Below are 27,596 nucleotides of genomic sequence, written 5' to 3'. Positions count from 1 at the left end.
CATGAACAAAAACGCCAATCGACATACAGGGTAACTACTAAAATATCCTTTTTATACTTTGTTTGATATTCTTCTTCTTTACGTGCCATCTCCGCGACGAAGGTTGGCAATCATCATTGCTATTCTTATTTTCGACACTACAGCCCGAAAGAGTTCAGTTGAGCTGCATCCAAACCATTATCTGAGATTTCTCAGCCAGGACATTTTTCTCCTACCTATGCTGCGCCTTCCTTGAATCTTTCCCTGCATAATTAATTTTAGGAGTTCATATTTGTTTGATATTGAGAGACAATTATAGACGCCAAATATGTAGGAAAAATGCTTACAAAGTGGACACTACAACACTACATATTTAGAGTGTGTAATAATGGTATCTCTTGAACGGTTATAAATAAACTGCGCGTCATAGAAAACGGGCACCCTAATAAATGGGTCATTTTTGATGTCGCGTATCTCCTAAACCTGTTGTCCGATTTAAATGATTTTTTTAATATGTTATAGCCCTATTCTTTGTCAATATCTTTGTAATAATATTTTTGCTAAACAGTTAAAATTTCATTGTATACCGGGTGTACGAATCAAACTGTGTTTTTTTCTCAAAGTTCGCAACACCCTGTGGAATATTCTAGCATTTGTAAAATACTGAAATTAAAACCCAACTATAGCCTCAGGTTTTCTTAACATTCTGTTTTTTGATTCATTCGCTTATGTTGGATAATACAAAAGTTATGTACTTTAACAACTAGCCATGTTCTTTATCAGTATACAGGGTGTTATAAGTCTAACGGATTTTAGGGACTAAATAATTTCGACAAACTTTAAGGGGTAATTCTGCATTAAAAATAATGACAGTTTGCTTTATAATCATATATCCGCAAAAGCTTCGTTTCCGAGATACGGGATGTTAAATTTTTTCTTACAAACTGATGATTTATTTATTGCTTTAAAACCGGTTGATATATGCAAATGAAATTTGGTAGGTTTTAAAAGATGGTTATTGCGCATTTTTTGACATTCAACTAAGAATTTTATATTCACTATTGGAGCGCATACGGGTAATTTTACCGATCATATTATTCGTATGCACGCCAATGGTGAATAAAAAATTCTTAATTCTATGTCAAAAAATGTTCAAAAATTACGTCTTAAAACCCACCAAATTTCATTTGCATATCTCAACCGGTTTTAGGGCAATAAATAAATCATCAGTTTGTAAGAAAGAATTCAACATCCTGTATGTCGGAAACGTAGCATTTGCGGACATATGTTTATAAAGCAACCGGTCATTATGTTTTCATGCAGAATTACCCCTTAAAGTTTGTCGTACTTCTTTAGAAACACCCTGTACTGATAAAGAGCACGCCTAGTTGTTAGGCCGCACATTAAAGAAACATGAAACGTAAATCACGTTTCATTGAAATAAAACACTGCTAAATAAATAGACGTCCGGCCGTTTATGAAACTCTCGGAAAATAAAAATGTTTTATGAGCATGAATCACACTCGTTTCATTGGTAGGCGGACTTCAATATTTGTTTACCTGTGTTTTATTTTCATGAAACGTGTTTTACGTTTCATGTTTCATGTTTTACGTTTCATGTTTCTTTGGTGTGCGGCTTGCCTTAAAGTACATAACTTTTGTATTATCCAACATAAGCGAATGAATCAAAAAAAAAGAATGTTAAGAAAACCTGAGGCTATAGTTGGATTTTAATTTCAGTATTTTATAAATGCTAGAATATTCCACAGGGTGTTGCGAACTTTGAGAAAAAAACACAGTTTGATTCGTGCACCCGGTATACAATGAAAATTTACCTGTTTTGCAAAAATATTATTACAGGGATATTGACAAAGAATAGGGCTATAACATGTTCAAAAAATCACTTAAATCGGACAACAGGTTTAGGAGATACGCGATATCAAAAATGACCCATTTTTTAGGGTGCCCGTTTTCTATGACGCGCAGTGTATGTACCTACTTGTAATAGTGAAATTTGGAGGGAGGAAATACGCAGACGAAGGCGTATAATCATGAAATAATCCCTTAAAAAATTGTAATTATCCTCTATTCAGATGTTTATCTTAACCACATTAAATAAAAATAGTCTTTTCAGAGAACTCGAACCCTGTCTTCTGTTTCGATTAAATGTGTTCTGCTTTTCGATTAAATTCCATGTTCAAGCCAGCTCCCCCAACCATCTGCCTCCTGGAAGTTTGAACATTTAATTTAAGCGAAAATCAATATTTATTTGTGATATAAACATTTTTATCTGATTTCTGAAAGCAGTAAAATGTATTTTGAATTAAATAAATTACATACATTCTACTTTTTTTTTGTCAAATAATGAATTTAAAAAAATGTTTATATTACTGAATAGAGAATTAAATATCCTTTCAAATGAGCTAGCACAAGACCCATATTCTTATTTAAAAAATCATCAATTACATCATCATGCCCAGATGAATGACGTCACTAGTATGACGTATATACCAAAATATCGTAATTTAGAAATAAAAATCGACCGATTTCAGGATTTTTCCTTACCGTCGCGCGTCGCCGGTTTACAAAAAGCGAATTTATTCCTTTCATTTTCACCATTATGTATGTCTGAATTGCCGATATGAATGAGTCAGATTAAATTAAATTATTAGAAGAATTTTTTACTAAGCAACAACATTTTTGTTTAATTTATTAATATTTTGTATTTTGACAACGACGTCCGAAGTGGAAGTCGAAACGTTAATAAAATAATTTTTTTAAGTTGCCCAATTAGAATAGTAATTTAAAATAAATGGAAAAAGGTAAAACTTTTTATTGGGGGTGTTTTCGCCGAGGCTGTTTTAGCCGGGGCTGTTTGACCGGGGCTATTTTGTGTGCGATCTATTTTGTCGGGGCTATTTTGTTTACGAGCTATTTTGTCGAGGCTATTTTGTATCCGGGCTATTTTGACGGGGCTTTTTTGACGGGGCTGTTTTGACCGGGCCATTTTGACGGGTCACGGTTTCAGAGGCACTGTGACCGATAATTTTAAATGGGATGTTATGGCAAGTAATATCTCATTTAAAAGGTATTATTGAGTCTTACTAATTTTGTTTGGGTTTAAGCTGATTTTGATGAATAAATTGCAGTTTCGCATTTATAATTAATAAATATTTGAGAATCAGTTCTTATATCAAGTGTTCAAAATGTGCTCCATCTACTTCCTGACAGTAATGTATCCTATTACTAAACTCCTGTCGTACTTGTTCGTATGTGTCGGGGGAAATTGCCCTACATTCTTCAACAATTCGTTGTTTCAAAATGTCTATACTGTCGGGTACTGTAGTGTAAACCTTAGATTTCAAGTACCTCCACAGAAAAAATCTAATGGTGTGAGGTCCGATGACTGAGCTGGCCATTCTTTCGAAACTCATTGTCCAATCCATCTACCACGATATTCCTCTTCTAAGTAACGTCTTACTGCGCCATAATGTGTTTTGTAACATCTCCAGATACACTTCACCCTTTAAGTTAGCATTGAGAAAAACAGGCCCAACTATGCGGTTTATCAAAAAACTTGCCCAAACATTTACTTTTTCTGGAAAATGGGTATGTTTTTCACGATAGGCATGAGGATTTTGTGTCTAATGCCTCACATTGTGTATTTCCATTGAGGGAAAAAGTACTTTCGTCAGTAAAACAAGTTGTTTTTATGTAATCTGGCTGTTAGTTAATTTAATTGGACTTATTTTCACAGAATTCTAGTCTTCGGTCGGGGTCATCGTCTGAATGTCGGTGCACAATTTTTAATTTGTATGGATGAAATTTGTTTTTAGCCAACACTGGGTATACTTAATTATTTATATGGGAAATAAGCCACAATTAAAATGAAAAAAATAATTTTATTAACGTTTCGACGCCCAAATCGGGTGCCGTTGTCAAAATACAAAATATTACTAAAATAAACTAAAGTGTTGTTGCTAAGCAAAAAAATTCTTCTAATAATTTATTTAATCTCACTCATTTATATTGGCAATTCAGACATATATTATACATTTTAAAGTAGAAGACTTTAAAATGATATTGCCAATATTTATGAGTTGCGTTCCTGGGACGACTTACTGAAAGATAGTTCATTCGATTACATGAAATTAACCCCAACTCAAGAATATCCGTCATAAAAAATTATAGCATGTGATATGTCTTTAAAAAGACAACCAAATGCAACGACAGTAAAATTCTCGCGTTAGAGACTTCATAGTAAATCACAAGGGAAAACCAGGAAAAACCCTGTGATACTATCCCGACATCGTAAGTATTTGGCCTTACATTAATTTACTCTCAAAAAATAATACCAAATTCTGACTTGTAACATGTTTAAATTATAAATAATATTAATAATACTAGATATATAAGTAATACTAAAATATAAAATATGTACTAGCTCGATATTATTGACTTACTAATCTTGGTATTTTCTTTCTATTGACTTCCTCTTTCAGTATGGGTAACCACATCCTACTGCATTCTACCGAGGAATTTGCGACACAATTGGTTTCATTTAGCATAATTAGAGCCGCTTCTTTGATTTTTCTCTTTTTACTATCTGATTCTTTCAGGACTATACTTGAATCTCTCCACTGAACTCTATGTTCATTATCCCATGCGTGTTGACATATTTGAGATCTCTCAAATTCTCTATTTTTAATATAAGATTGATGTTCACTTATTCTAACGTCTAATGGTCTTGATGTCTCACCTAAATAAAATTGTTCGCATTCACAAGGTATTTTATAAATGCAATTCTTTGTTCTTTCTTGATCATTGTTAGGTTTAGTTTTAGATAGAATAGATCTCAATGTGTTTGTTGTTTTGAATGTTGTTGAAATGTTGAATTTATTTCCTATTGTTTTAAGTTTCTCGGATAGTCCTTTTATATATGGTATTGATATTTTCCTCGTATTATTTCTGGTGAATGTTGTAGGATCCCGTTCTAAGTTGTTCTGTTCAATTCGATCCAATCTTGACAATTCAGTGGAGAGATTCAAGTATAGTCCTGAAAGAATCAGATAGTAAAAAGAGAAAAATCAAAGAAGCGGCTCTAATTATGCTAAATGAAACCAATTGTGTCGCAAATTCCTCGGTAGAATGCAGTAGGATGTGGTTACCCATACTGAAAGAGGAAGTCAATAGAAAGAAAATACCAAGATTAGTAAGTCAATAATATCGAGCTAGTACATATTTTATATTTTAGTATTACTTATATATCTAGTATTATTAATATTATTTATAATTTAAACATGTTACAAGTCAGAATTTGGTATTATTTTTTGAGAGTAAATTAATGTAAGGCCAAATACTTACGATGTCGGGATAGTATCACAGGGTTTTTCCTGGTTTTCCCTTGTGATTTACTATGAAGTCTCTAACGCGAGAATTTTACTGTCGTTGCATTTGGTTGTCTTTTTAAAGACATATCACATGCTATAATTTTTTATGACGGATATTCTTGAGTTGGGGTTAATTTCATGTAATCGAATGAACTATCTTTCAGTAAGTCGTCCCAGGAACGCAACTCATAAATATTGGCAATATCATTTTAAAGTCTTCTACTTTAAAATGTATAATATATGTCTGAATTGCCAATATAAATGAGTGAGATTAAATAAATTATTAGAAGAATTTTTTTGCTTAGCAACAACACTTTAGTTTATTTTAGTAATATTTTGTATTTTGACAACGGCACCCGATTTGGGCGTCGAAACGTTAATAAAATTATTTTTTTCATTTTAATTGTGGCTTATTTCCCATATAAATAATTAATCATAAAAATGCCACAAGGAAATAGCTTCAGAACAACTGGGTATACTGTCCTTTGACTGATTCCACAGATAGACGCAACTTGGGGTAGAAGCAGTAGGGTTCACTACCGTTTCTGTAATTACTTATCGATTTTTTTGTCACCACTAATAATTGTTGGCCGACCAGATCGTTCGGCATCTCGAACACTATCTGTTTCTTCAAACTTTCGAAGAAGCTCCCTCAAATAAGTTAGTCCTTGATATAAGGTGATCTTAAAAAGACGTTGCTGCATGGAAATCGTTTCTACTTTCACCAATTATTAAGACAGCTGCTACTTTGTCAGCTACAGTATGTACAGGGTTTGTCATTATATTTTGATCCCCACTTATTTTCCTTAATTTCCGTAATACAAAAAAAAGTTTCAAATAAAAGTTGTATTATTTTATCTGTACCGACCAACAGTGTAGCAACAGACCAAATTTTGTATACAGGGAGTGCCCAATAAAATGCATCTTCAATATTTAAAATGAGACACCCTGTATTTTTTTTATAGTTTTGAGTAGCCCTGCATTTCCTGATTACAAATATGTATATAACATAGTGTAGCATTAGTTTTGTTCTATAATGGCGTATGGTACTACAAAAGGGTAACCATAGGCTATGCAACTGATATTTCAAAATGAAACGATTATTAATTTATTATAAACTGTCAGTCCTCACACCGAAATGGGTTATACTGCAGATGAAAAAGTAGATATATTCTCAATTTATGTAAAAAATAATAAAAACAAGCAAGCGACAAGAAGAGAATATAGGCTGATTTATCCAGATCGACAGACTCCTTCTGCAAATACATTTTTATATAATTATCGTCATGTCATAAATGAAAAAATGTTTGAACGGAAGAAACGTACTATCGTAGGAAATGATGATGAAGATCTTAATACTTTGCTTTACTTTGAAGGTAAAAATTAAATACTTAAATAATAGATTAAATCCATAATAACATTTTTATTTTAGAAAATTCCGAAACTAGTCTAAACAATGCTACTAATGCATTAGAGAAAAGCCGTGCGACGATACATAGAGTTTTAAAAAAGCACAACTATAAGCCGTACAAAATATTACCGGTACAAGAACTTACCGATGTTCATAAGAGAAAGCGTTTAGAGTTCTGTCAAGACATGCTTACAAATTTGAACAATGATCCTAATTATTTTTATAACATTTTATGGACAGATGAATCAAATTTTTCAACTTCAGGCATTTTTAATAGAAGAAATAGTTATTCGTGGGAACAGAAAAATAATAGAAAAAGAAAAATTAAGCAAATAAAAAAAGTCAGGAAGAAAATCAATAAATGTGTGGTGCGGAATATTTCAAAACAAAATAGTTGGACCATTGTTTTATGATTATAAATTAACTGGGGAATTATATTTCGACACAGTCATTACAGAAGTGGATGAGTTATTAAATCAAAATTATATACAAAATCAATTAAATAGTATGATATGGCAACAAGATGGAGCACCGCCACATAATGTCGTAGCCGTTCAAGAACATTGAAATAATCAATTTAATGTGTGGATCGGCAATAAGGGTACCATTACATGGCCACCAAATAGTCCCGACGTAACACCATGTGATATCTTTTTATGGGGGTTTTTAAAAGAAAAAGTGTATTTTGATTCAAATACAAATATTAACACTATCACGGCAAAAGTTCGCGCGGAAACTGAAAATTTAAATGGTCTTAATAACACAATATCTGACGCATTAGAAAATTTGAGACGAAGATATTACTTGTGCATTGATAATAATGGAGGGCGCTTTGAGCATCTATTGTAATCTTAAATGTAGTATTGTATCTTAAATGTATTTTAAATGTAGTATTGTAAGTCATTAATTTTGTTGACTTTCTAAATATATTTTTTTCTTTTAGTATAGAATAGTAGTACCATACGCCATTATAGAACAAAACTAATGCTACACTATGTTATATACATATTTGTAATCAGGAAATGCAGGGCTACTCAAAACTATAAAAAAATACAGGGTGTCCCATTTGAAATATTGAAGATGCATTTTATTGGACACTCCCTGTATACAAAATTTGGTCTGTTGCTACACTGTTGGTCGGTACAGATAAAATAATACAACTTTTATTTGAAACTTTTTTTTGTATTCCCGAAATTAAGGAAAATAAGTGGGGGTCAAAATATAATGAGAAACCCTGTACCATTATGTCTACGTAAACATTTAAACGTCTCGTTAAATAATAATTATACCAAATACTCAAGGTATAATAAATAAAAGTGAAAGTTTTCAACCTAATAAAATATTTAAAATTATTTAAAATAATATCAAATTTAAAACTTATTCGGTCCTTTTCCTGGTAACACCTCCACGGCTTCTAAAAATTGATACCAGATGATACCCAAATATACATAGCTAAAAATACTACTTGTACATAAGGGTACCTGTTGTAATTTCTTAGTTATTCATTAAGAAACTCTTATACTAAATAATATCGACCCATGCAACGAAGAATATTGTAACTCACTTTTGGTTGAACTGAGATAATCGCGGTTGAAAATTTTTCGCAAAGAGATCGCTCTAAGAAATGACCGATATCTTTGGAAGAAATACGCCTTACAACCTGAAATTTCTGGTATATTGTATGTAGGGGTTTTAAAGGGTTTCACAGTTCAAACGTAACAAAAAACACATTTTTTTTTGCTAAATTTTGTAGATTTACTATAGTTTTCGTCGAAGCAATTAAGGAAAAAAACATACTTACTCTATACTTAAGCGCTGGTTTCCTCGAAAGCGGCACCGACAACCTGCGACCGTAGCACTGCGATGAATTACGTCAGATTACGGTGAAAAATTCAAGGTTCTTCACTGCGGCAATGGAATGTGCAAACTCAGCAAGCGGTGGCTTCCAACGCATCCTTGGAAACCACCGCTATTATTTTGCATGGTACAGTTTTTTATGACGTCATTCATCGCAGTGTTACGGTCTCAGTTTGTCGGCACCGCTTTCGAGGAAACCAGCGCTTTAGTAACAGTAAATGATGTTATCTTTGGAAGAAATACGTGTTACGAATTTAAATTTCTGTTATATTATATATTAAAGGGTTTTAAGGGATTTCACAGATCAAACACAACAAAAAATAGGTTTTTGCTAAATTTTGTAGACTTACTATAGTTTTTGTCGAAACAGTTAACGAAAAAATACTTATTCTAGACTATTAGACTTACTAGTAACAGATTTATTGAACCAAAGCAGTACTATTTAAAAAATTATAATAAAACACAGTTCTATAGTTAATCGGAATAACTAAAATTAGAGTCTTACTAGAGAAAACTATAGTAAGTCAAACAGTTTGGATATAAAATCTGCAATACCTTCCGCTGTTTCTTGCAACGAAGACTACAGTAACTCAACTTACTATGGTTTTCGCCTGCAGGAGTGTGAAAGTAAACTTACTATAAAATATACATGCAAATGCTTTACTGGTTGCCTTAAAATTCATACCTGATTTACCATACTTTTCTACCAAATAAAGCTTAAAAAGAAAAATAATACCGTAATAGTAAGTCAAATGTAACGTTTTTTGAGTTACTATAGTCTTCGTTGCATGGGTCGATATGGTCTTTTAGATAGATAGGCTTTTGTCATTTTACGGAACTTAAGGTAAATGTTGCAGATTTAAGTTGTAAAGGGTTGTATAATTTTTTTGCAGAATAGAATATACATAAAATAGATTTCTTTACTAATTCAACGGACGGGATCGGTGGACATCAAATGTTGAATTTCTGGTGGAGTAGTCATGATTAGGTGTGCCTGCAAAGACATGTAGGTGTTTACGAATTAAGCAAACAGTTTCTAAAATATAGAAAAAGGTAGTGTTAAAATCCCGTGATCTTTGAAGTAACTTCTGTAATGTAGTGTTCTTCTGAGACAAACAAAAACCTTATTGCTCTTTTTTTGTAGTTTAAAAAATAACATCGGATTGGGCAGCTGTACTAGAACACCATAAAAGAAGACCATGTCGAAGATGAGACTCGAACAAAGAAAAAATGTTATTTTGGAAGATGTTAAATTGATTTCCTCCGAAAGGCTGGTTTCTTACTTAACAAATCGATATGAAGGGACCATTGAAGGTTGCTTTCTAAAAAAATACCAAGGAATTTTACAGAATCAGCGGTACTGATCTGGCTGTTATTAAGAGGCAAAGGTTGAAGAGCTTCTTTATAGGATAATGCTACTGTTTTATTTACGTTAAAAGAGAGTAAATTAGAGTCAGACCAGGTCTTTATCGTCAGTAGATCCGAAGTTATAGTTTCATGAAGAGATGCAATAGTTTAGTTGCTCCAAGTGATACTGGTATCATCAGCAAAAAGAAAAATGTTTCCATTGATTTTTAAATTAGCAATGTCCTTAATAAACATAAGGAAAAGTAGAGGATTCATTACTAAACCTCGTGGTGCCCCACATCCCACACACAATGTAAGCTTTGGCATAGTCACAAAAAACAGTGGCAGTGTAAAAATTATTGTTCAGTGCTTGGTAAACCTCATGTAGTACAGAAAACATGGCATCAATGGTAGATTTATGATTTAAAAGGCGGAACTGATTTTGTGATAAAGTATATTGTTTACAACGAGAAAGGACATAAATCGGACTTTTATACGTCTCTCAATAATGGTAAATTTTATTAGTTAAGAAGCCGAACTGATTTGGTGATAAAATGTTTTTTTTAAACGAAAGGACAAAGTCGGGATTTTATGAGTCACTCAATAATTTTGGAGAGTACCGGTAATATAAGGTCATAGGAGGTATATAATTGCAGGCATTAGATTTTTCACCACCCTTATGAAGAGGAATAATAATTGTTGTCTTTAGGCACTCTGGAAATTTCGTTAGAAACACTTCTAGAAATTCGGTTGTTTCATAGATGAAAATATTAACAATATGTGTTGAGTATCGGTTTAGACTCAGTGTTGAGTATCGGAATAAAGAGAACAAGCACCATTGAAAAAAAATGTATATGTGGATAATAAGTAAATAAGTATAGTCTAGGCGCCAAATAGAGGTCACCGTGTCATTTTCAATTCTGATCGACAAACTCAACGGTTTCTTATGACTTTTTGGCTGCTGATTACGAATTTCGAGGGTGGATTTCGATCCGAGTGGTCAAAAAATTGTTATAAATAATTTAATTGTTTATAAATTGTTTATAAGACTCTGGCTCATAAACTAAAAGGGATATAAAACAATGTTTCAAATAAAATTTATTCGTTAATAAAAAACGAAGAAAAAAACGTTTACTAAACTTAAATCTAACAATTAGAACTCAAGATATTGTAAAATTAGTGCACAATGCAAATGGCAAATTGCAAAATAAGCATTTTTCAAAGCTTTATCGATCGTAACTCGGCTTCTACGCATGCAAATGAGCCTTATTAGAAGGTCTCATTTTAAAGCCTCATTAATAGGCTTCCAAATAAAGTTTGTTAAATTACTTGGTCTGCATCTGTTTTAAAGTTATACCCATTTGAAGTAATAATTTTCTTAAAAAAATTGTACATTAATTTGTTTATAAGGGTTTCAAATTTAAGCTATAAACATTTATACTTTAATTAACAATAATGATAGAAAAACTCAAAAGGAACATTTTGAGCTTACGAAAATGTTTGTAAGTTTATTTTTGGCCAAAATATCGATATTTTAATAGTGCGCTTTGAGGCGCAAGATCGGCTCACCGCGTAAAGGTTCACGCGTTAACTTCTAGATTCTAGATGCAAATTATAATTTCTGTGTATATATACGTTATCTTCATTTTTCATTTTTGAAGATCCTAATAAAATTTTATCATATAATTCTTATAATTAAATCATCATACTGTACCTCGTATCACCTTTCATTCTATTTACTTTGTCTTCTATTTTTTGTACTAAATGAGAAAAAAAACATTAAAAATTAATATTTCAGAAATAGAACTAAAAAGTAAGTTGATATTATTTATTAATACTATTTTTACAAACTTTTTGTTTCATGCATCTGAATCGAGATATACAGGGAATCTCAGCTTTTTTACATCTGCATAAGTTCTTAGAGCAATTTTTACAGTTACATGGTGGTACTAAGTCTGTTCTTGTAGGTAGCAAAAGTAAAACTTTCTGGGGCTTCAGAGTCTAATTATCTATATGATATAGATATAATCTATATCCTAAAGATATCCAGTAGATAGTATCCATATAAAGTGGATTAGTTCTTTTGCATCATCATCAAGGCACGTCAATATTGTGTATGCCGGCACAACATAAATGCTCGTATTATATGAAATGATGATGCTGCAAAATAACTCGATCCATTTTTATATGGATATCACATATTGGCTCATTTGCATGCGTAGAAGCCGAGTTACGATCGATAAAGCGTCGAAAAATACTTGACTGTGAGCCGATGTTGCGCCTCATAGCGCGCCAATAAAATATCGATATTTAGACCAAAAATAAACTTACGAACATTTTCTTAAACTCAAATTATTCCTTTTGAGTTCTTCTATCATTATTGTTAATTAAAGTATAAATGTTTACAGCTCAAATTTACTTGAAACCCTTATAAACAAATTAATGTACAATTTTTTTAAGAAAATTATAACTTCAAACGGGTATAACTTTAAAACAAATGAAGATAAAGTAATTTAACAAACTTTGTTTGGAAGCCTATTAATGAAGCTTTAAAATGAGACCTTCTAAGGCTCATTTTCAAGCGTAGAAGCCGAGTTACGATCAATAAAGCTTCGAAAAATACTTATTTTGCAATTTGCAAGTTGCATTGTGCACTAATTTTACAATATCTTGATTTCTAATTGTTGGATTTAAGTTTAGTAAACGTTTTTTTCTTCGTTTTTTATTAACGAACAAATTATATTTGAAACATTCTTTTTATCTCTTTTAGTTTATGAGCCAGAGCCTTATAAACAATTTATAAACAATGAAATTGTTTATAACAATTTTTTGACCACTTGGATCGAAATCCACCCTCGAAATTCGTAATCAGCAGCCAAAAATCCATAAGAAACCGTTGAGTTTGTCCATCAGAATTGAAAAGGACACGGTGACCCCTCTGGCGCCTAGATTAGTACAAGTGATATTTTGATTTCGAACTAAAAAAACGAAATTATTCCTACATATAATAATCATTAAAAGTTCTGTAAACAAACTAGATTACGCACATAATAAACTCAAGCATGAATTGGCCTTTCCAACAATAATTAGCAGTGATTTTAGTGTGTAAACAACTAGAATAGTAACAGTATTAAGCTTTATAAAACACCTATTTATAAACAAAATAACACAACTAGTAACTAACGGCTTTGAAAGAACCAAAAGCTGAATATACACGTAATTAGGAGGCGCCTGTCTCGCATAGGGTATGATCTTTCTTGTTAATTATAACAAGTCAATTTATATACATTATATAGACCAGTAAACAACAGCCCAGGAAACAAACAAAGATGCTTGAGAAAGGCACTCCGCCGAAACAGCTGTAGTCACTTAGATATAATAAATTTTGTGGAAGTATAGAAAACAAACGTTTTCAGTTTTTTATTGTTAAACAAAGATGCTCCGAGATCTTGAACACAAAGCAAACCGAAAATAGTCTGAGTGAATCGTTACTAAGCAAAGCTAGACAGTAGTTGTCAATAGGTGAAACAGCTATAAACAGCTCGCCACTCGATTTGAAACAGCTTCTACAAAGTATTTAATCAATAATATTCATGAAACCTATGATATCCCTGCTCAACACAAGTAGAAACTATGGATAATACATCAACGAAAAAGAAACAAAAGATCTAATAATCGAGGTGAAGATGGCGCTGCTGTAAGTGTAGATTGTGCTAGGTTGGTTCCTGCCTATATTTGTGAAAAATGCTGAAAATTGTTTGATCTTCTTCTTCCTCTTTATAAGCAATTCTGCTTGTTCATTTATTGGATTGATACCTCTACGGAAGGTTGTCACTCCATCTTTTGGGCCGATACTTCTTCTACCGATTAGTGATTTATCTCTTGCTATTTTGAACACACGTGTCTCCCTCGTTCTGCTTTTGTGGTTATTCCATTCTTTTTTCTCTTTAGTGTCCACTCGTTTATACACTGTACGTTACATTGTCTTCTAATGTATTCACTCCTCTTTCGACCTCTCAGCGTATTTCTTGTAATTCTTCTCAGTACTCTCATCTCTGCCGTTTCCAGTAGTCTTTATGTTGTGGTTGTATCGGGTCCTGCTTCTGATGCATTAATGCATATGTCATTATTGATCTTACACTGGCTTTATAAATTCTTAACTTCATCTAAAGGTCGAATCATATTATGCGTTCGGGCACGTAGCGTTTCGTTTCCGAAAAATATAAAAACCTGATTTAACAAAGAGTTGTCTGATACTATACGCTCCGTATAGTATGAATGGTTCATATTTAAAACCATAAAAACAATATTTTTCGGAAACGAAACACTACGTGCCCGAACGCATAATATGATTCGACCTTTAGTGTTAATATGTCGGTTTCGCCATCCTGCCACTCTAGCTGCTTTTTGTAGTTGATTTCTCACTTCTTTGTCCAGGTCTCCATAGCTGGACAGTGTACTTCCAAGGAATTTTAATTCCATTACTTGGTCAATACTGATGCCATCAATTTCTATTTTACATCTGATTGGTTCTTTACTGATTACAATTTTAGTTTCCTGAGATGAAATTGTTATATTGAATTATTTTGTCTTATGTTAAATATGTGGAATAATATTTGCAGACTTTCTTCATCCTGAGCTATCAATATTGCGTCGTCTGCGTGTCAGATTATTTTTACTTCTTTGTTTCCCATTCTGTATCCTCTTCCTTTGTTGATACTTTTGATGATTTCATCCATGATTAAATTGATGAGCATAGGTCTCAATGAGTCCACCTGCCTTATTCCGTTGCCATGTCTATGGGTGCTATAAGTTGTCCATCTATCCTGTCTCCATTTTGTTGTTTTGGTAGATGTTTTCAATAGTCTTTATGCTCATTATCTAGGGGAACTTCTCTGTTATACAGAAGAGGCATTACATATTTGAGTCTTCTTGCTGGTCTATTATACTCAGTATAAGTAATTTTTCAGTAATTTGCTTATGACGAATATTGCATCTGCATATGATCTTTCCAGAACGAAAACCCTGTTGTTCTTCTGCTAAACTTATCCTATGATTCATTAGTTCTTGTAAAGTTTTAGTTGTAAGTTTTAGGGTATTATTTAACAAATTGATACCTACCTAATTTTCTTTCTCTTTTTTAGCTCCTTTTCTTCCGGTATTTTATTGTGTTTTACAATTTTGTGAATTAATGTTGTTAATAATTATTGTTCTGTCATTGCTGCTCCACAATACTTCAGTAATTCTTTGGTATTCCGTCTTTATCTGCAGCTTTTCTGCTCTTCAGCTTTTCAAGTGTTTTCCTTCCTCTGCATAGACTTTTTTAAATAGTCAATCCGTGGATCCTTTTCTATGTATTTTCGTTCTATTAGTTCCTTTACCTCCGTTATTTGATCTCTTATAAAGCGGCATATTTCCTTTTGTGGACTATAAAAATCATGTTCCATTTCTTTCAAAAAACGCTCCCAGTGATCCTTCTTCTTACGAGTAAATGTGTTTCTTATTGTCTTATAATTATCGTATGCCTCTTCTGTTTTGGTTGACATGTGTTTTAGGTAAGCTTTTTTCTTTTCTTTACATTTTTTCTTCACTTTGTTTGTATAAAGTTCGTATAAAATTTGTATAAAGTAGCTAAAATTCATAGTCATAAGTTGTAGACATATAATTTCTAACATATATTTCTACACATATATTTCGTCTTCTTTTTATTAATCTTCAGCCCTACTTCACCTGTTGCTCCTACCACCGTGTTGAAAATGTATTTTATGGATAGGATGGAGTCTCCAACGAGATCAATGTCATCTGCATATGTTAGTAATAGCTTGGGACCTTGAACCGATAGCAATTCTGTTTTTATTTCGGCCGACCTCGTGGCTTTCTCTAATACAAGGATAAAAAGTTGTGGAGATAACGCATTACCCTGTTTCCACCCTCCATGTAGATATTCCACCCTCCCACAGACTTTGGTCATCTGAATGAGCTTCTTTGGTATTGAGAACTCCGCCATGACATTCCATATATATAACGGATTGATTACGGCTGTCGCCGCTTCTCCTCCCCCAATTTCCATCTTTTTCTGTCATATGCAGTTGCCTAAGTCTCTTGCCGCCATTGCTTCATCAATATCGTTGCGCCAACTTCTCCGCGGTCGTCCTCTCTTTCTTCTTTCAGGAGGGATCCATTCCAGTACTCTTCTAGGTCATCTGTACTCTGGCATTCTTTTAACATGTCCGAACCAGATTAATTGTTTTCTCTCTATGTCATCATTGATATTTCGCTCCATTTTCATTTCGTGGCATTTCATACTTGGCTTCTTTCTACGCTATCATATGCCTGTCGGAAACTCTATGAGGAGATTGTGTATGGATCAGCGTGAATAGTTGATCTATTATTGATGTTTGATGTTTGCCATAAAACCGGCTTGATATTCTACTAGGACATTTTCAGCATAAGGGGTTAGACTACTAAGAATGATGTTTGACGGTGATTGTATATGTCGTGTCTAGGAGTGAAATTCGCGCATTTTGATTTGTCCCCTTTTTTGTGGATGGCCATTATGATGTTTTCCTTATATCTTGCTGGTATCCTTTCTTCTAACCATATATGCATTATTTTAAAATCTACCGAATGACATCAAACACGACCCTCCAGTACGTTCATGTCTGGTTTTGGTTATTTCTTTTTTTTTTTTTGATTATTTTTAGTTTATTTTTAAATTTGGCTACAAGCAAGGTGTGGTCGGTAGGAACATCTGCATCGGGGAAGCCATGCAAAAAACATTATAAATACTATTTCGGTATCTTTGATTAATCATTATGTAGTCTATCTGATTTCTGATGCAATTTTCTTTTTTGTGTTGTGGCAATTGCCCCGTGTATAATCTGCCAGTTGTTAGTTTGAAGACAGCTAGCAGTCGCAAAGTGTTCTTTATCTTTATTAAATAACTTAATTTAAAGAATTTTAATTAAACCATTCAACCATTATATTAAAATCAATATAGGTAATATTTTTGTTGTTGACTGGACTAAGCGGCTTTTGTTAAGTACGTAGAGCTGTAGGTTCGCCTTCGTAACCTACGACCTCATCATACACAAATTTCCAATTGATTTCCATTAGCAACTAATTAAATACGTTCTACATTCCAGACGATTTAACTGCAGTAATGCCATCCCTGGATTATTTGCCTTCGCTCAATTGTGCCTCGTTTTCTTATTTGTAGTTACTGCGCTTGTTATCACAGTTCACAGACTATAGACTGTAGACTATCAGTAATTATTTTTGAATTAATCTGTTATGATCTGTTTTTCTGCTGTGAGATGAAGTTCATCTGCATTCAGAATTTGGCTGTTATTTATCTGTCTAATTCTAGATAAATATGTTGTTACCTCCGACGCCACGACTTGATGCTTCCTTCTGCGAAGCCAGACAGTTCTTCCATTCTTGTCTGTCGCGTATGTTTTTTAACCAAATTCTGTTCAACCTCTCTGCGACCTTCCATCTTTCTTAGCGTGATGAGTCAAAATAAGTTTTATTTTTAATGGAACACCCTGTATATTTTTATATTTTTAAAAACTGCATAATAACCTGATCTCAACGAACTATATCCTGTAGTTATGTAGAAACCCCTTATGAAATAAAATTGTTTGTAGAAAATCCTGTAAAAACCCCTTATGGATACCCCTTTTACCTGAGGAAAGAAATGCTAGGTAGCTGTAACTTCCTCCGTGGATGTGCTAGTTGTTGCTATCGAATCCTGAGGGTTTTCTAACATTATAGCCACAAATTGGTTGCATTGCTCCTGTAGTGATCTTTCCCAAGTTAACATACACCTATTCTAACTTGGCTATAACATACTGATGACGACTAATAAGTCAGAAACGCGTGTCTATGGTTGCCTTCCATATTATGCATATTTTGTTTTTTTTTATCCTTGTGGCGAGCCATGCCGATATCTACTTTTACCTTGAATATACTATTAACTCGCGTTAACCTCTCCTTGTTGTTTGATTGTTTGAAACGTTATATATTATGGCGCGTCCGCATTGGTAAATTTTCGTGCGTATTGAACTAATGGTTCGTCGCAAGAATTTGCGTCGAAACAATTTGTGTCGCAAATTTTTACCAGTGAGGACGCGGTGCTCAAATCATTTGATCTTCGCTCGAAAACGATAACCGATGGAGCGTGTGCGTTGTGTGCGTCGAAAATTCTTGCGTCCGATTTATGCGACGAACACGTCGACACTAGCACAATTTACTTCGAGCACGCAAATATTTTTGACGAACAGCTGGTACGCAAGAAAAATTTACCGATGCGGACGCGGCATTATATAAACTAGACACGATCACAGCTGATTAATAATTAAAAAAGCACTTCTACGGAATCCTATATTTCGTCAGCAGTCGTTTACATCGTCAGGGATGTAGTTTGAGAATGTCGTCATATAGATGTTAAAAAATATAATCATATGTAGTACAGTGGAACCTCGTTATCTCGGATTAATCGGGACTGCGGCCGATCCGGGTTATCGAAAATCCGGGTTATCGAAAATCCGGGTTTACCTATATTACCTATATTTGACATCTTTTGGTATTATTCCGGTAACACAAAAATTTTGCTTGCATGGCATTATACAGGGGTGAATGGAAGCGTTGTATTTTCTCCTAACTTTAAAACATTCTGTGGGAAAATTGAAGAGCTGATTTTGTTTCATAGTCCTGTCATATTATCCCGGAGGCATCACTAAAATTTTGTTTTTTGAATTATTCGAATACCGCTTTTCTTATAAGAGCTGTACCATTTTTTGTAAATAAAAACACTGATTTACTCATAAAATATAGGTTGGATTGATAAGATTAGAATGGCCCGCATGCTGCCCAGATCTGAATCATATTGAGTATTTATGAGATGAATTAAAAAATGCTATTCGTCGACGTCCTAGGCCTCCAGAAAATTTGGTGCAGTTATGGCCCTGGTAGTGGAATATCGGGCTATTCCCCGGGCAAGGATAACACATTCTTATTCGATGCCAAACAGATTGCGAGCAGTCGTTGCTGCAAGAGGTGAACATACCCGCTATTGAATTGTTAATTTCAGTGCGTTTGATGTTTTTAATTAAATAAACCTTCAAAGCAGTGTTTTTACTTACAACTCTTACAAGAAAAGAGATATTCGGATAATTCAAAAAACAAAACCTTAGTGATACTTCCAGGATAATACAAAAGGAGTATGAAATAAAATCATCCCTCCAATTTTTCCACAGAATGTTTTAAAGTTAGGAGAAAATACAACGCTTTCATTCATCCCCGTATAATGACATCTAAGCAAAAAATTTTTGTTATCGGAATAATGAAAAACACCACCAATACACGTACCTACAAACTGATGCAAGAATTTTGAAAATCGGAGTACAAATAATAAAGTTACAGATTTTCAAACTTAATCAAAAATTTTGAGTGGCGGAATTTTGTGCCGGTGAGTGTATATATATATATATATATATATATATATATATATATATATATATATATATATATATATATGTTAAGGAGAGGTTAGCGCGAGTTAATAAATATCGGCATGGCTCGCAATAAGTATGAAAAACAAAATATGCTCAAGGTGGAATGCAACCATAGACACGTGTTTCTGACTTATTAGTCGTCATCAGTATGATATAGCTAAACAGGAGCAATGCAACCAATTTGTGGCTATAATGTTAGAAGACCCTCAGGATTCAAGAGCAACAACTAACAAATCCACGGAGGAAGCTACAGCTACCTGAGATATATATATTTATTATTATATTTTTATATATTTTATATATTTTATATATATATATTATATTTTATATATATATATATATATATATATATATATATATATATATATATATTATGTGTGTATGTAATCAAATACATAAGTGTTACTTTTAGTACGAGCCAACATATTTATGTACATTTAATAGACACTACAGTGGACTGATTATTTTACGTGACTTAACTTTATTTGTCTAGACATTGTCCAAAAATGTATGATCAAAAATGCTATTAGGGATTTCCCTGACGGGTGCCTTATTTGTAATTTATAACGAGAACATAACAATAATTACTTGTTATTGATGTCTAGTCTAGATATTCCTTTGACAAAAATTTTAATAAGTTCACTTTTAAATTGCTAGTTTTGGTAACACTTAAAAGTGGTTATAAAGCTTGTTAGGCTTTAGTGTTAAAGTTAGTGTCACGTTATTTAGATAGGGAAAACAGTGTGTTTTCAGTGAACTTAATAACTTTACAGGTATTATAATTATTTATATTTTTTAGGATTACAGAAATATACATCTTTTCAGGTTGACACATTGTTTTCGGGGTCATACGCCATGGGCTGGAATTATTTCTTACTGTCATTACGTCTGCAACTGCATTATCCATTATTAACATTGTATTTTTCTTTTTAATCAAATATTTAATTAAATTTTTCCTACTCGGAAGAGATCTTGAAAAAGCTCTTGAGGGTGAAACAGCTGGAATAAAAGTAAATAGAGTTTCCATTAACAATATTAGATATGCGGATTACACTGCCATCTTAGCCTAAAATATTGGGGATCTTCAGAGGCTGGTGACCAGAATAGCGGAGTTTGGACAAGAATACGGTGTAACAATGAACGTCAAAAAGACACAGTTTATAAGAATATCGAAAGCTTAAAGAAATAAGGAGAATCTCTTCATAAACGGATCCAATGTCGAACTAGTCGACCAATATGCATACCTTGGAACAAAATCATTATTATGGGATCCTCAACAAAGGACCATTTAAAAAAACAACTTAAAGCCGATATCTGAAGGGAAATAGAAGCTGAAATAAAAAATATACATGCGGACCAATGTAAAAAAGGTCATTTCATTGATTTCTTCTTATCGGCGTGAGAAATACAAAATTAGATTTACTATTTTATTTGGGCATAAGCCACAATTCGAGTTTGAAATCAAGCTTACTTGACGTTTCGACTTTCACTTTGGAAATCGTTATTTTGGAAATCGGAACAAGCAGATATATTATAATTGTGTCACCGGAAAGCGAAAAAGGTAGTCCCTAAAATTTTCAGGACTGAAACAATCCCTTAAAATTCGAGACTTTTTACGATTTTGACAAGGTAAACATTTGGTCTTAGGCCGCACCTACATTGGATCCGTTATTCTCCGATCCGATCCGATCCGATAGGCGGCACCTACATAGGGATTTTCATTCACAGTCATTTTTTTCGAGCTTCTGTCATATGTCGTATAATCCGTGTATATTAATATTATACACAGATTATACAACATATGACAGAAGCTCGACACAAATGACAATCGATTAAAAGCCCTATTGGATCCGTATTTCTCCGATCAGATCAGATCCGATATAGACCGATTTTCCGGCGAGGGTGCCTACATAAGATCCGTTAACTTCCTACCACCGACAATGAGTTCCGATGAAGATGTGTTAAGGAGATGATGACATTGAATATATTTAAACATGTTAGTAAACATGTTCGTAAGTTTCCTCTGGATTGCGGAAGGTTCGTCAAAATGAAAAATTTTAACGAACATTAAGCGCGCCACGAACGCGCGGCGTTCACACGGCGCGGAATTCGCGGCGCGGATATCTATCTCCGCCTTAACATTATAACTTAACCAACTCTCTAAAGTAGGTAAATAAAAATGCACCATTTTCCATCTATCAAGAATTTACACATAATATTAGCTTTTGTGAATTTCCGTCTCTGAATATTTCATGAACTCGTCCTTGAATTGGTTTGATTAAAAAAAATCATTAATCGTTTCATTGACCTCTCTACGGCTACACGTATTGTGTATTTACAAATTTCGTGATATATTAGTAGTAACCATGTGATACACGATAAAATGTGCACGGTAATTACTCTAACTTCTCGTATTAATATTTGTTGTAACATTAATATGCTCATTCACATAAAGGTACATAGATCCAAAAAAGTTTTCATTGTATTAGTTGTTCCTCCAAGACTGCCTCTAAAATAAAATTAAATTGAAGCGAATTGGCCATTCGGAATTTGAGTTCGGAAAGTAATAAATTTTGCAACTGCTTCATCCTAGTAAGCTCATTTTCTACTCGAAGATATCAGTTAGCTTACTAATCTTGTATTCCTAATCGTTTTATGTATATCATGGTTCGAAACCTGTCGGGACGTAGTACTTATAGAGATTCCCTTTCTTTCTTTTTTGAACGTACGTTGGTCCTCATCTCGTGGCTATGGCAGCTTTCCTCTTAGATTCTGACTCTGGGAGTCAGATGAGTTAAGTGGGCTGAAAACTTTCTCTGCCAACTAAAGGTGATAAACTGCATCTTCTTGCTCTGTATTTTTATCTTATATCTCTCTGCATCATTAGCTATCAGGTCTAATTGTCGTTGGGTTATTTTCCGGTTGTCTTTGTCTTTAGTGACGACGACTGTGTCGTCTAGATCGGTCCGTCTATACCCCGGAAGGTTTTTTATAGAGAGGCTGTTGTTATTCCGCTCATTGGTGATGTTCCTCGAATATCTGAGCTCTATCTATCTAGACTCCTTGTGCCCTCCGGCTTCTGTCGGTTGATCTGACTCGGTATCGGAACTTCAATGTATCTGAAGAAGAGGAAATCTAGCGTTGAGATTGGAAATCACATCGTGTTTAAATGAAAACTTTCTTGACGTCTAAAATTGATCGGTTATTTTTATACATATATCTGTAGCCTCCCGGAACACACGTAAATTAGTCCAGGGCAATGAGGATTTTCTCGGGACACTCAAAGATCCAGGTAGCTATTACCTTTAATAGTTATTGTACACCTATAGAAAGAAAACCTACCTGTTTCCTGCTTAGAGTTCGCGTCCGTTTTTTAATTATTAACAATTTAGTGCAAAAAACGCGATTTTCTCGATTTTTTGCACCCCATTCAAAAGCTAAATAGATAACATAAAACTACAAAATTTAATTTTTCAGAACATATAAAAACCTTCAAAATGTCGATTATTTAAAGTTAATTTGTTGCTACTCAAACTGAAAAATAAGTGAAAATCGTTATTTATTAATAACTTTTACTAAAACTACCTTAGACCTTTAGTGTTTCATCCAATGTTGGGTACTGGGGTACTTAACAAACCCTCAAAATTTGAGGCCGATGCATTAATTCGCTTAAGAGTTATTCTATTTGTTTACCCCAGAGACCTTTATTTTGTAATAACATAAGACAGAAAATAATGAAGATAGGACAATTTAGAGTACGTCAAATGAAAGTAGAAGAGTGGTAGTATCAAAATTTATTAAAAAAAGATAAAAAAAAATTAATTATCATAGTCAAAAATCCTAATGCCAAATTTTTGAAATTTTGTAGTTTATAAACATTTAGAATAACTTTAAAAATGTTGTCCGTATAAACAATCTTTTTATACATTCGAAAAGCTAGTATTTTAACACGAATTTTCAAAGAAAAAAATTTAGCCTGGGCTCACTTGGGACAAAGTTAGCCATGTTTTTTTTTAATTCACAGCTAATTTGTTTATATAGGGATCCAATTAATGCCATTTTAAAGAATGGGATTTGTCTTTTTTCTTAAAAAATTTGCACAAACATTGTACTTTCACAGCACCCTCTACGATTTTTAAAAAATGTAGTTCAAACGATTACTAGGGGGAACCTACAAATCCACCGAGTTAAAATACCAAAAAAGCAATTTCAAACTATTACAATCTTCTGTATCTCCGGATCAACTCAATGGATTTTAATCTTTCTTTTTTTAGTTTGTATGTAATTTCTACGTACATTACAAATATGCAATTTGTTTATAAATTTATTAATTAATAAACAGTCTAATTTGTTTAAAATATCTTGAAAAAATATTTTTTTACAAAAATCTATTTTTTTAAACATAATATCATTAATGATCGTAGAAAAAGTTCACTTTAATAATAATAATAATAATAACTCCTGTGGGAGTTTTTTGTCAGTTCTTCTATCAGGCGCGGCCCCCTGCGAATGGGGGATGCTTTCTGGGTATTCGTAGCGCCAATACCCAGAGAGTAGCAGGAGTACTTGCCGTGGAACAAAAACTGACACCTGGCAGTAGGTATAAAATGCACACCCATGAGAATGGAGAATAATAATTTGTGTTTAGGATCGCTGCCTGGGGATCGCCAGGGCACGTCTGGAGCCGGCGCTGGACGTGACAGCATGCGGGACGTCGGTGGCAGGGTGTTGAGGAGGCGGGCCCCTGTCATACAATCAGCTACAGCCCAACCACAACCACAAGCGAGCCAAATAACAACAAGAGCTCCACCCGCCGAAGGTGCTGCGCTGGATCATCAGCCGGCGCTCACTCAAGCGGGACGACCGAGGCAGCGCATGAAATGGACTGTGTCCATCAACGAAAGCATTTTGCGCTTCTATTATAAGGTGACAAACCTCGGTCAAGAAACAATCGGCTACAGACAACAGCTGTATGCCGAATTTTGCAGGGAGTACCCAGATATTCAAGTATCGGAGCAAAGAGTATCAGATCAATACCGGGTAATCATAAGAAATAATCTTATCCCAGAGACTAGACGCGATGCCATCAAAAGCGAAGTCGAACGGGAGATTAATAACCAAGAGCTAGTTTTAGATCAAGTCCCTAACGAAATCCTTGAGGAGCAGATTCCTGAGATTCCCATACCAGAAACTCAACCTGACAATACACAGCAGGAAAACAACGAGTTGCGCCATAGTCTAGAAAACGAAATGGCTCGTGCCGTACAAGAGTTTAATGGAACAAATCCACTTAGCAGACCACCGCTACCACGAATAAACTCTTGTAAGAAACTAGGTGCGCTGTTACAAATTGCGAACACTGAAGTCCTACCCAATTATGTCGTAGAGGCCCACACATTGGAATATCTGCATATGCTAATCTACTGTGCAGCAACAGCAATTGCCAATGTAATGGGCGTTAAGATCAGAACACGACGGGGGTACTAATAACGGAAGGACTGGTAACAGAATTGCACCATGGGAAAAGAGACTTCTCGGAAAAATTGAATTACTGCGTAGGGATATTGGTCAAGTCACAGAATATATAAGAGGTGTAACAAGTAGAAAAGTCATTAAGAGAGCTGAAGAAATAATGCAGAGCACTGCAAGACACTCGAGATACGATCCAGAAAATGACACAGCCCAACAGTGTCTGGATACATTAAAACAAAAACTCTCCGTCTATTCAGGACGATTAAGAAGGTATAAAGTTAGTAACAACCGAAAATGTGACAATGCACTTTTTGAGAACTCTGAGAAGGCGTTTTACCGAAAACTCAATTCCACCGTGGAAAGTGTCGACAAGTCTTACCCAAGCCAAGAAGAAATTCATGAGTTTTGGGGAAATCAACTTTCCACGCCAGCTGCTTTTAACAACAATGCTGGCTGGATAGAAGATACGACGCACAACTGTCACCACTACGTCACTGCTAACTACGAACCATTCTCGACTGAAGAAGTCTCAAATGTCGTCAAAGAGCTTCATAACTGGAAATCTCCTGGACCAGACGGAGTTCAGAACTTCTGGCTTAAAAAGTTTTGGAGTATTCATGAGTGCTTATCAAAATTAATTAATCATGTTATTTCTAATCCGCAGGAATTACCATCATTTCTAACTCAGGGAACTACTTATTTAATACCCAAGGATCAAAATAACACCCAAGATCCATCCAAGTACCGCCCAATTACTTGTCTTCCAACTTTGTATAAATTGGTCACATCCTGTGTCACCCGGCGTATCTACCAACACTGTGCTCTAAACGATATCATAGAGCCTCAACAAAAAGGATGCGCTAAGGGTTCCATGGGTTGCAAAGAACAGCTTATCATCGACTCAGTCATTTCTAACCAGGCATTAACAAAAAAAAGGAACCTTTTTACTGCTTTTATTGACTATAAAAAGGCCTTTGATTCAGTACCGCATGAATGGCTAATAGATATTTTGAAAATATACAAAGTTGATGATAACATAGTGACCTTTTTAAGGCATATAATGAGAGATTGGAAGACTAAAATTCACCTCCAAATACCTGGTGAAAAAAATATTGAAACCGAAAATATCGCAATCAACCGGGGCCTGTTTCAAGGAGACTCGTTGAGTCCACTGTGGTTCTGTTTAGCTTTGAACCCCCTTTCCCAGCTATTAAACTCCACTGACTCAGGTTTTAGCATTAAAAGCAATAATACTGTAGTAGCGAAGCTCAATCATCTGTTGTATATGGATGATTTGAAATTAATGGCTTCCACTCGAGAACATCTAGAAGAGATGCTAAAAACTGTAGAAACATTCTCTAATGATATTAGTATGCAGTTCGGTCTAGACAAGTGCCGTGTTTTGAATATAGTCAGAGGAAAGGTACAGCCCGGTGGATTCGATATGCAAAATGGCCAGAACATCGAGGCCATGGGCGATAACGATATGTACAAATATCTTGGAGTAAAGCAGGCGCGGAAAATTGACCATAAGCAAATGAAAACTGAGATAACTACTGAGTTTATAAGAAGGGTAAAACAGCTGCTTCGTTCACAGCTTAACAGTAAAAATTTGTTTAAGGCACTGAACACCTACGCTTGTTCCGCGCTTAGCTATTCATTTGGTATTGTTAAGTGGACAAAAACGGATGTAGAAAATCTTCAGCGAAAAGTACGAACACACCTCACAAAGGCACAAAAACACCACCCTAAAAGTGCAGTAGAACGAACGACATTACCCCGGTATTTAGGAGGAAGAGGACTTATGGATATAGGTGAGCAATTAGATAAACAGATTGCTAATTTAAGAACTTATTTTCAGATGCAGGCTGAGACATCTACTCTACACCGCGCAATTTGCGCAGTAGATGACACAACACCGATCAAACTGAGGGAACCAGAAATGCGCATAAACCACCTTACTAAGGACGAAAAACTTCGCACCTGGATGGGTAAACCTCTGCACGGGCGACATCCCAATAGTGATGTTGAAAAAGTAACTATTCGTTACAAAGTACTCGTTACTTGCGAATACCGAAAGTAACGATTACTATTCAGAGAAACAAATCGTTACTTTGATTACTCTGATTACTTCGTACCAATCGTTGATTACTTTGATTACTCTGATTACTTTGATTACTCTGATTACTTTGATTACTCTGATTACTTTGATTACTTTGATTACTCTGATTACTTTGATTACTCTGATTATTTCGATTACCCTGATTACTTTGATTACTCTGATTACTTTGATTACTCTAATTACTTTGATTACTCTGATTACTTTGATTACTCTGATTACTCTGATTACTTTGATTACTCTGATTACTTTGATTACTCTGATTACTTCGTTACTTCGTACCAATCGTTGAATACTTTGAATACTGTGATTACTCTGATTACTCCGTTTACTTTGATTACTCTGATTACTTCGTTACTTCATACCAATCGTATCAGATCGAGTATCGACAGAGCGAGTATCTACTTTGATTACTCTGATTACTTCGTTACTTCGTACCAATCGTATCAGAAGAGTGAGTAACGATTATTGTATCTACAACCATTACACTTGATTACTTTCAT

General features: G+C 34.1%; 2 protein-coding genes across 2 annotated transcripts in view; both read left to right on the top strand.

Moving 5' to 3' along the window:
* Positions 1–27,596, top strand: part of LOC114341705 (insulin-like receptor) — a 523,292-nt gene that overhangs the window by 145,775 nt on the left and 349,921 nt on the right. The window lies entirely within an intron of this gene.
* LOC126878591 (uncharacterized) overlaps positions 6,673–27,596 on the top strand; it is a 91,968-nt gene continuing 71,044 nt past the window's right edge. Inside the window, exons 1-2 of the mRNA XM_050641399.1 lie at positions 6,673–6,745; positions 6,802–7,044. Coding sequence (XP_050497356.1) covers positions 6,673–6,745; positions 6,802–7,044 — 316 coding nt within the window. The remainder of the gene's footprint in view (positions 6,746–6,801; positions 7,045–27,596) is intronic.

This window comes from Diabrotica virgifera, chromosome 10 (assembly GCF_917563875.1).
Source record: "Diabrotica virgifera virgifera chromosome 10, PGI_DIABVI_V3a".
NCBI classification, from domain to species: domain Eukaryota; kingdom Metazoa; phylum Arthropoda; class Insecta; order Coleoptera; family Chrysomelidae; genus Diabrotica; species Diabrotica virgifera.
The sequence above is the reverse complement of the archived record's forward strand: the minus strand, read 5'-3'. Positions and strand labels throughout refer to the sequence as shown.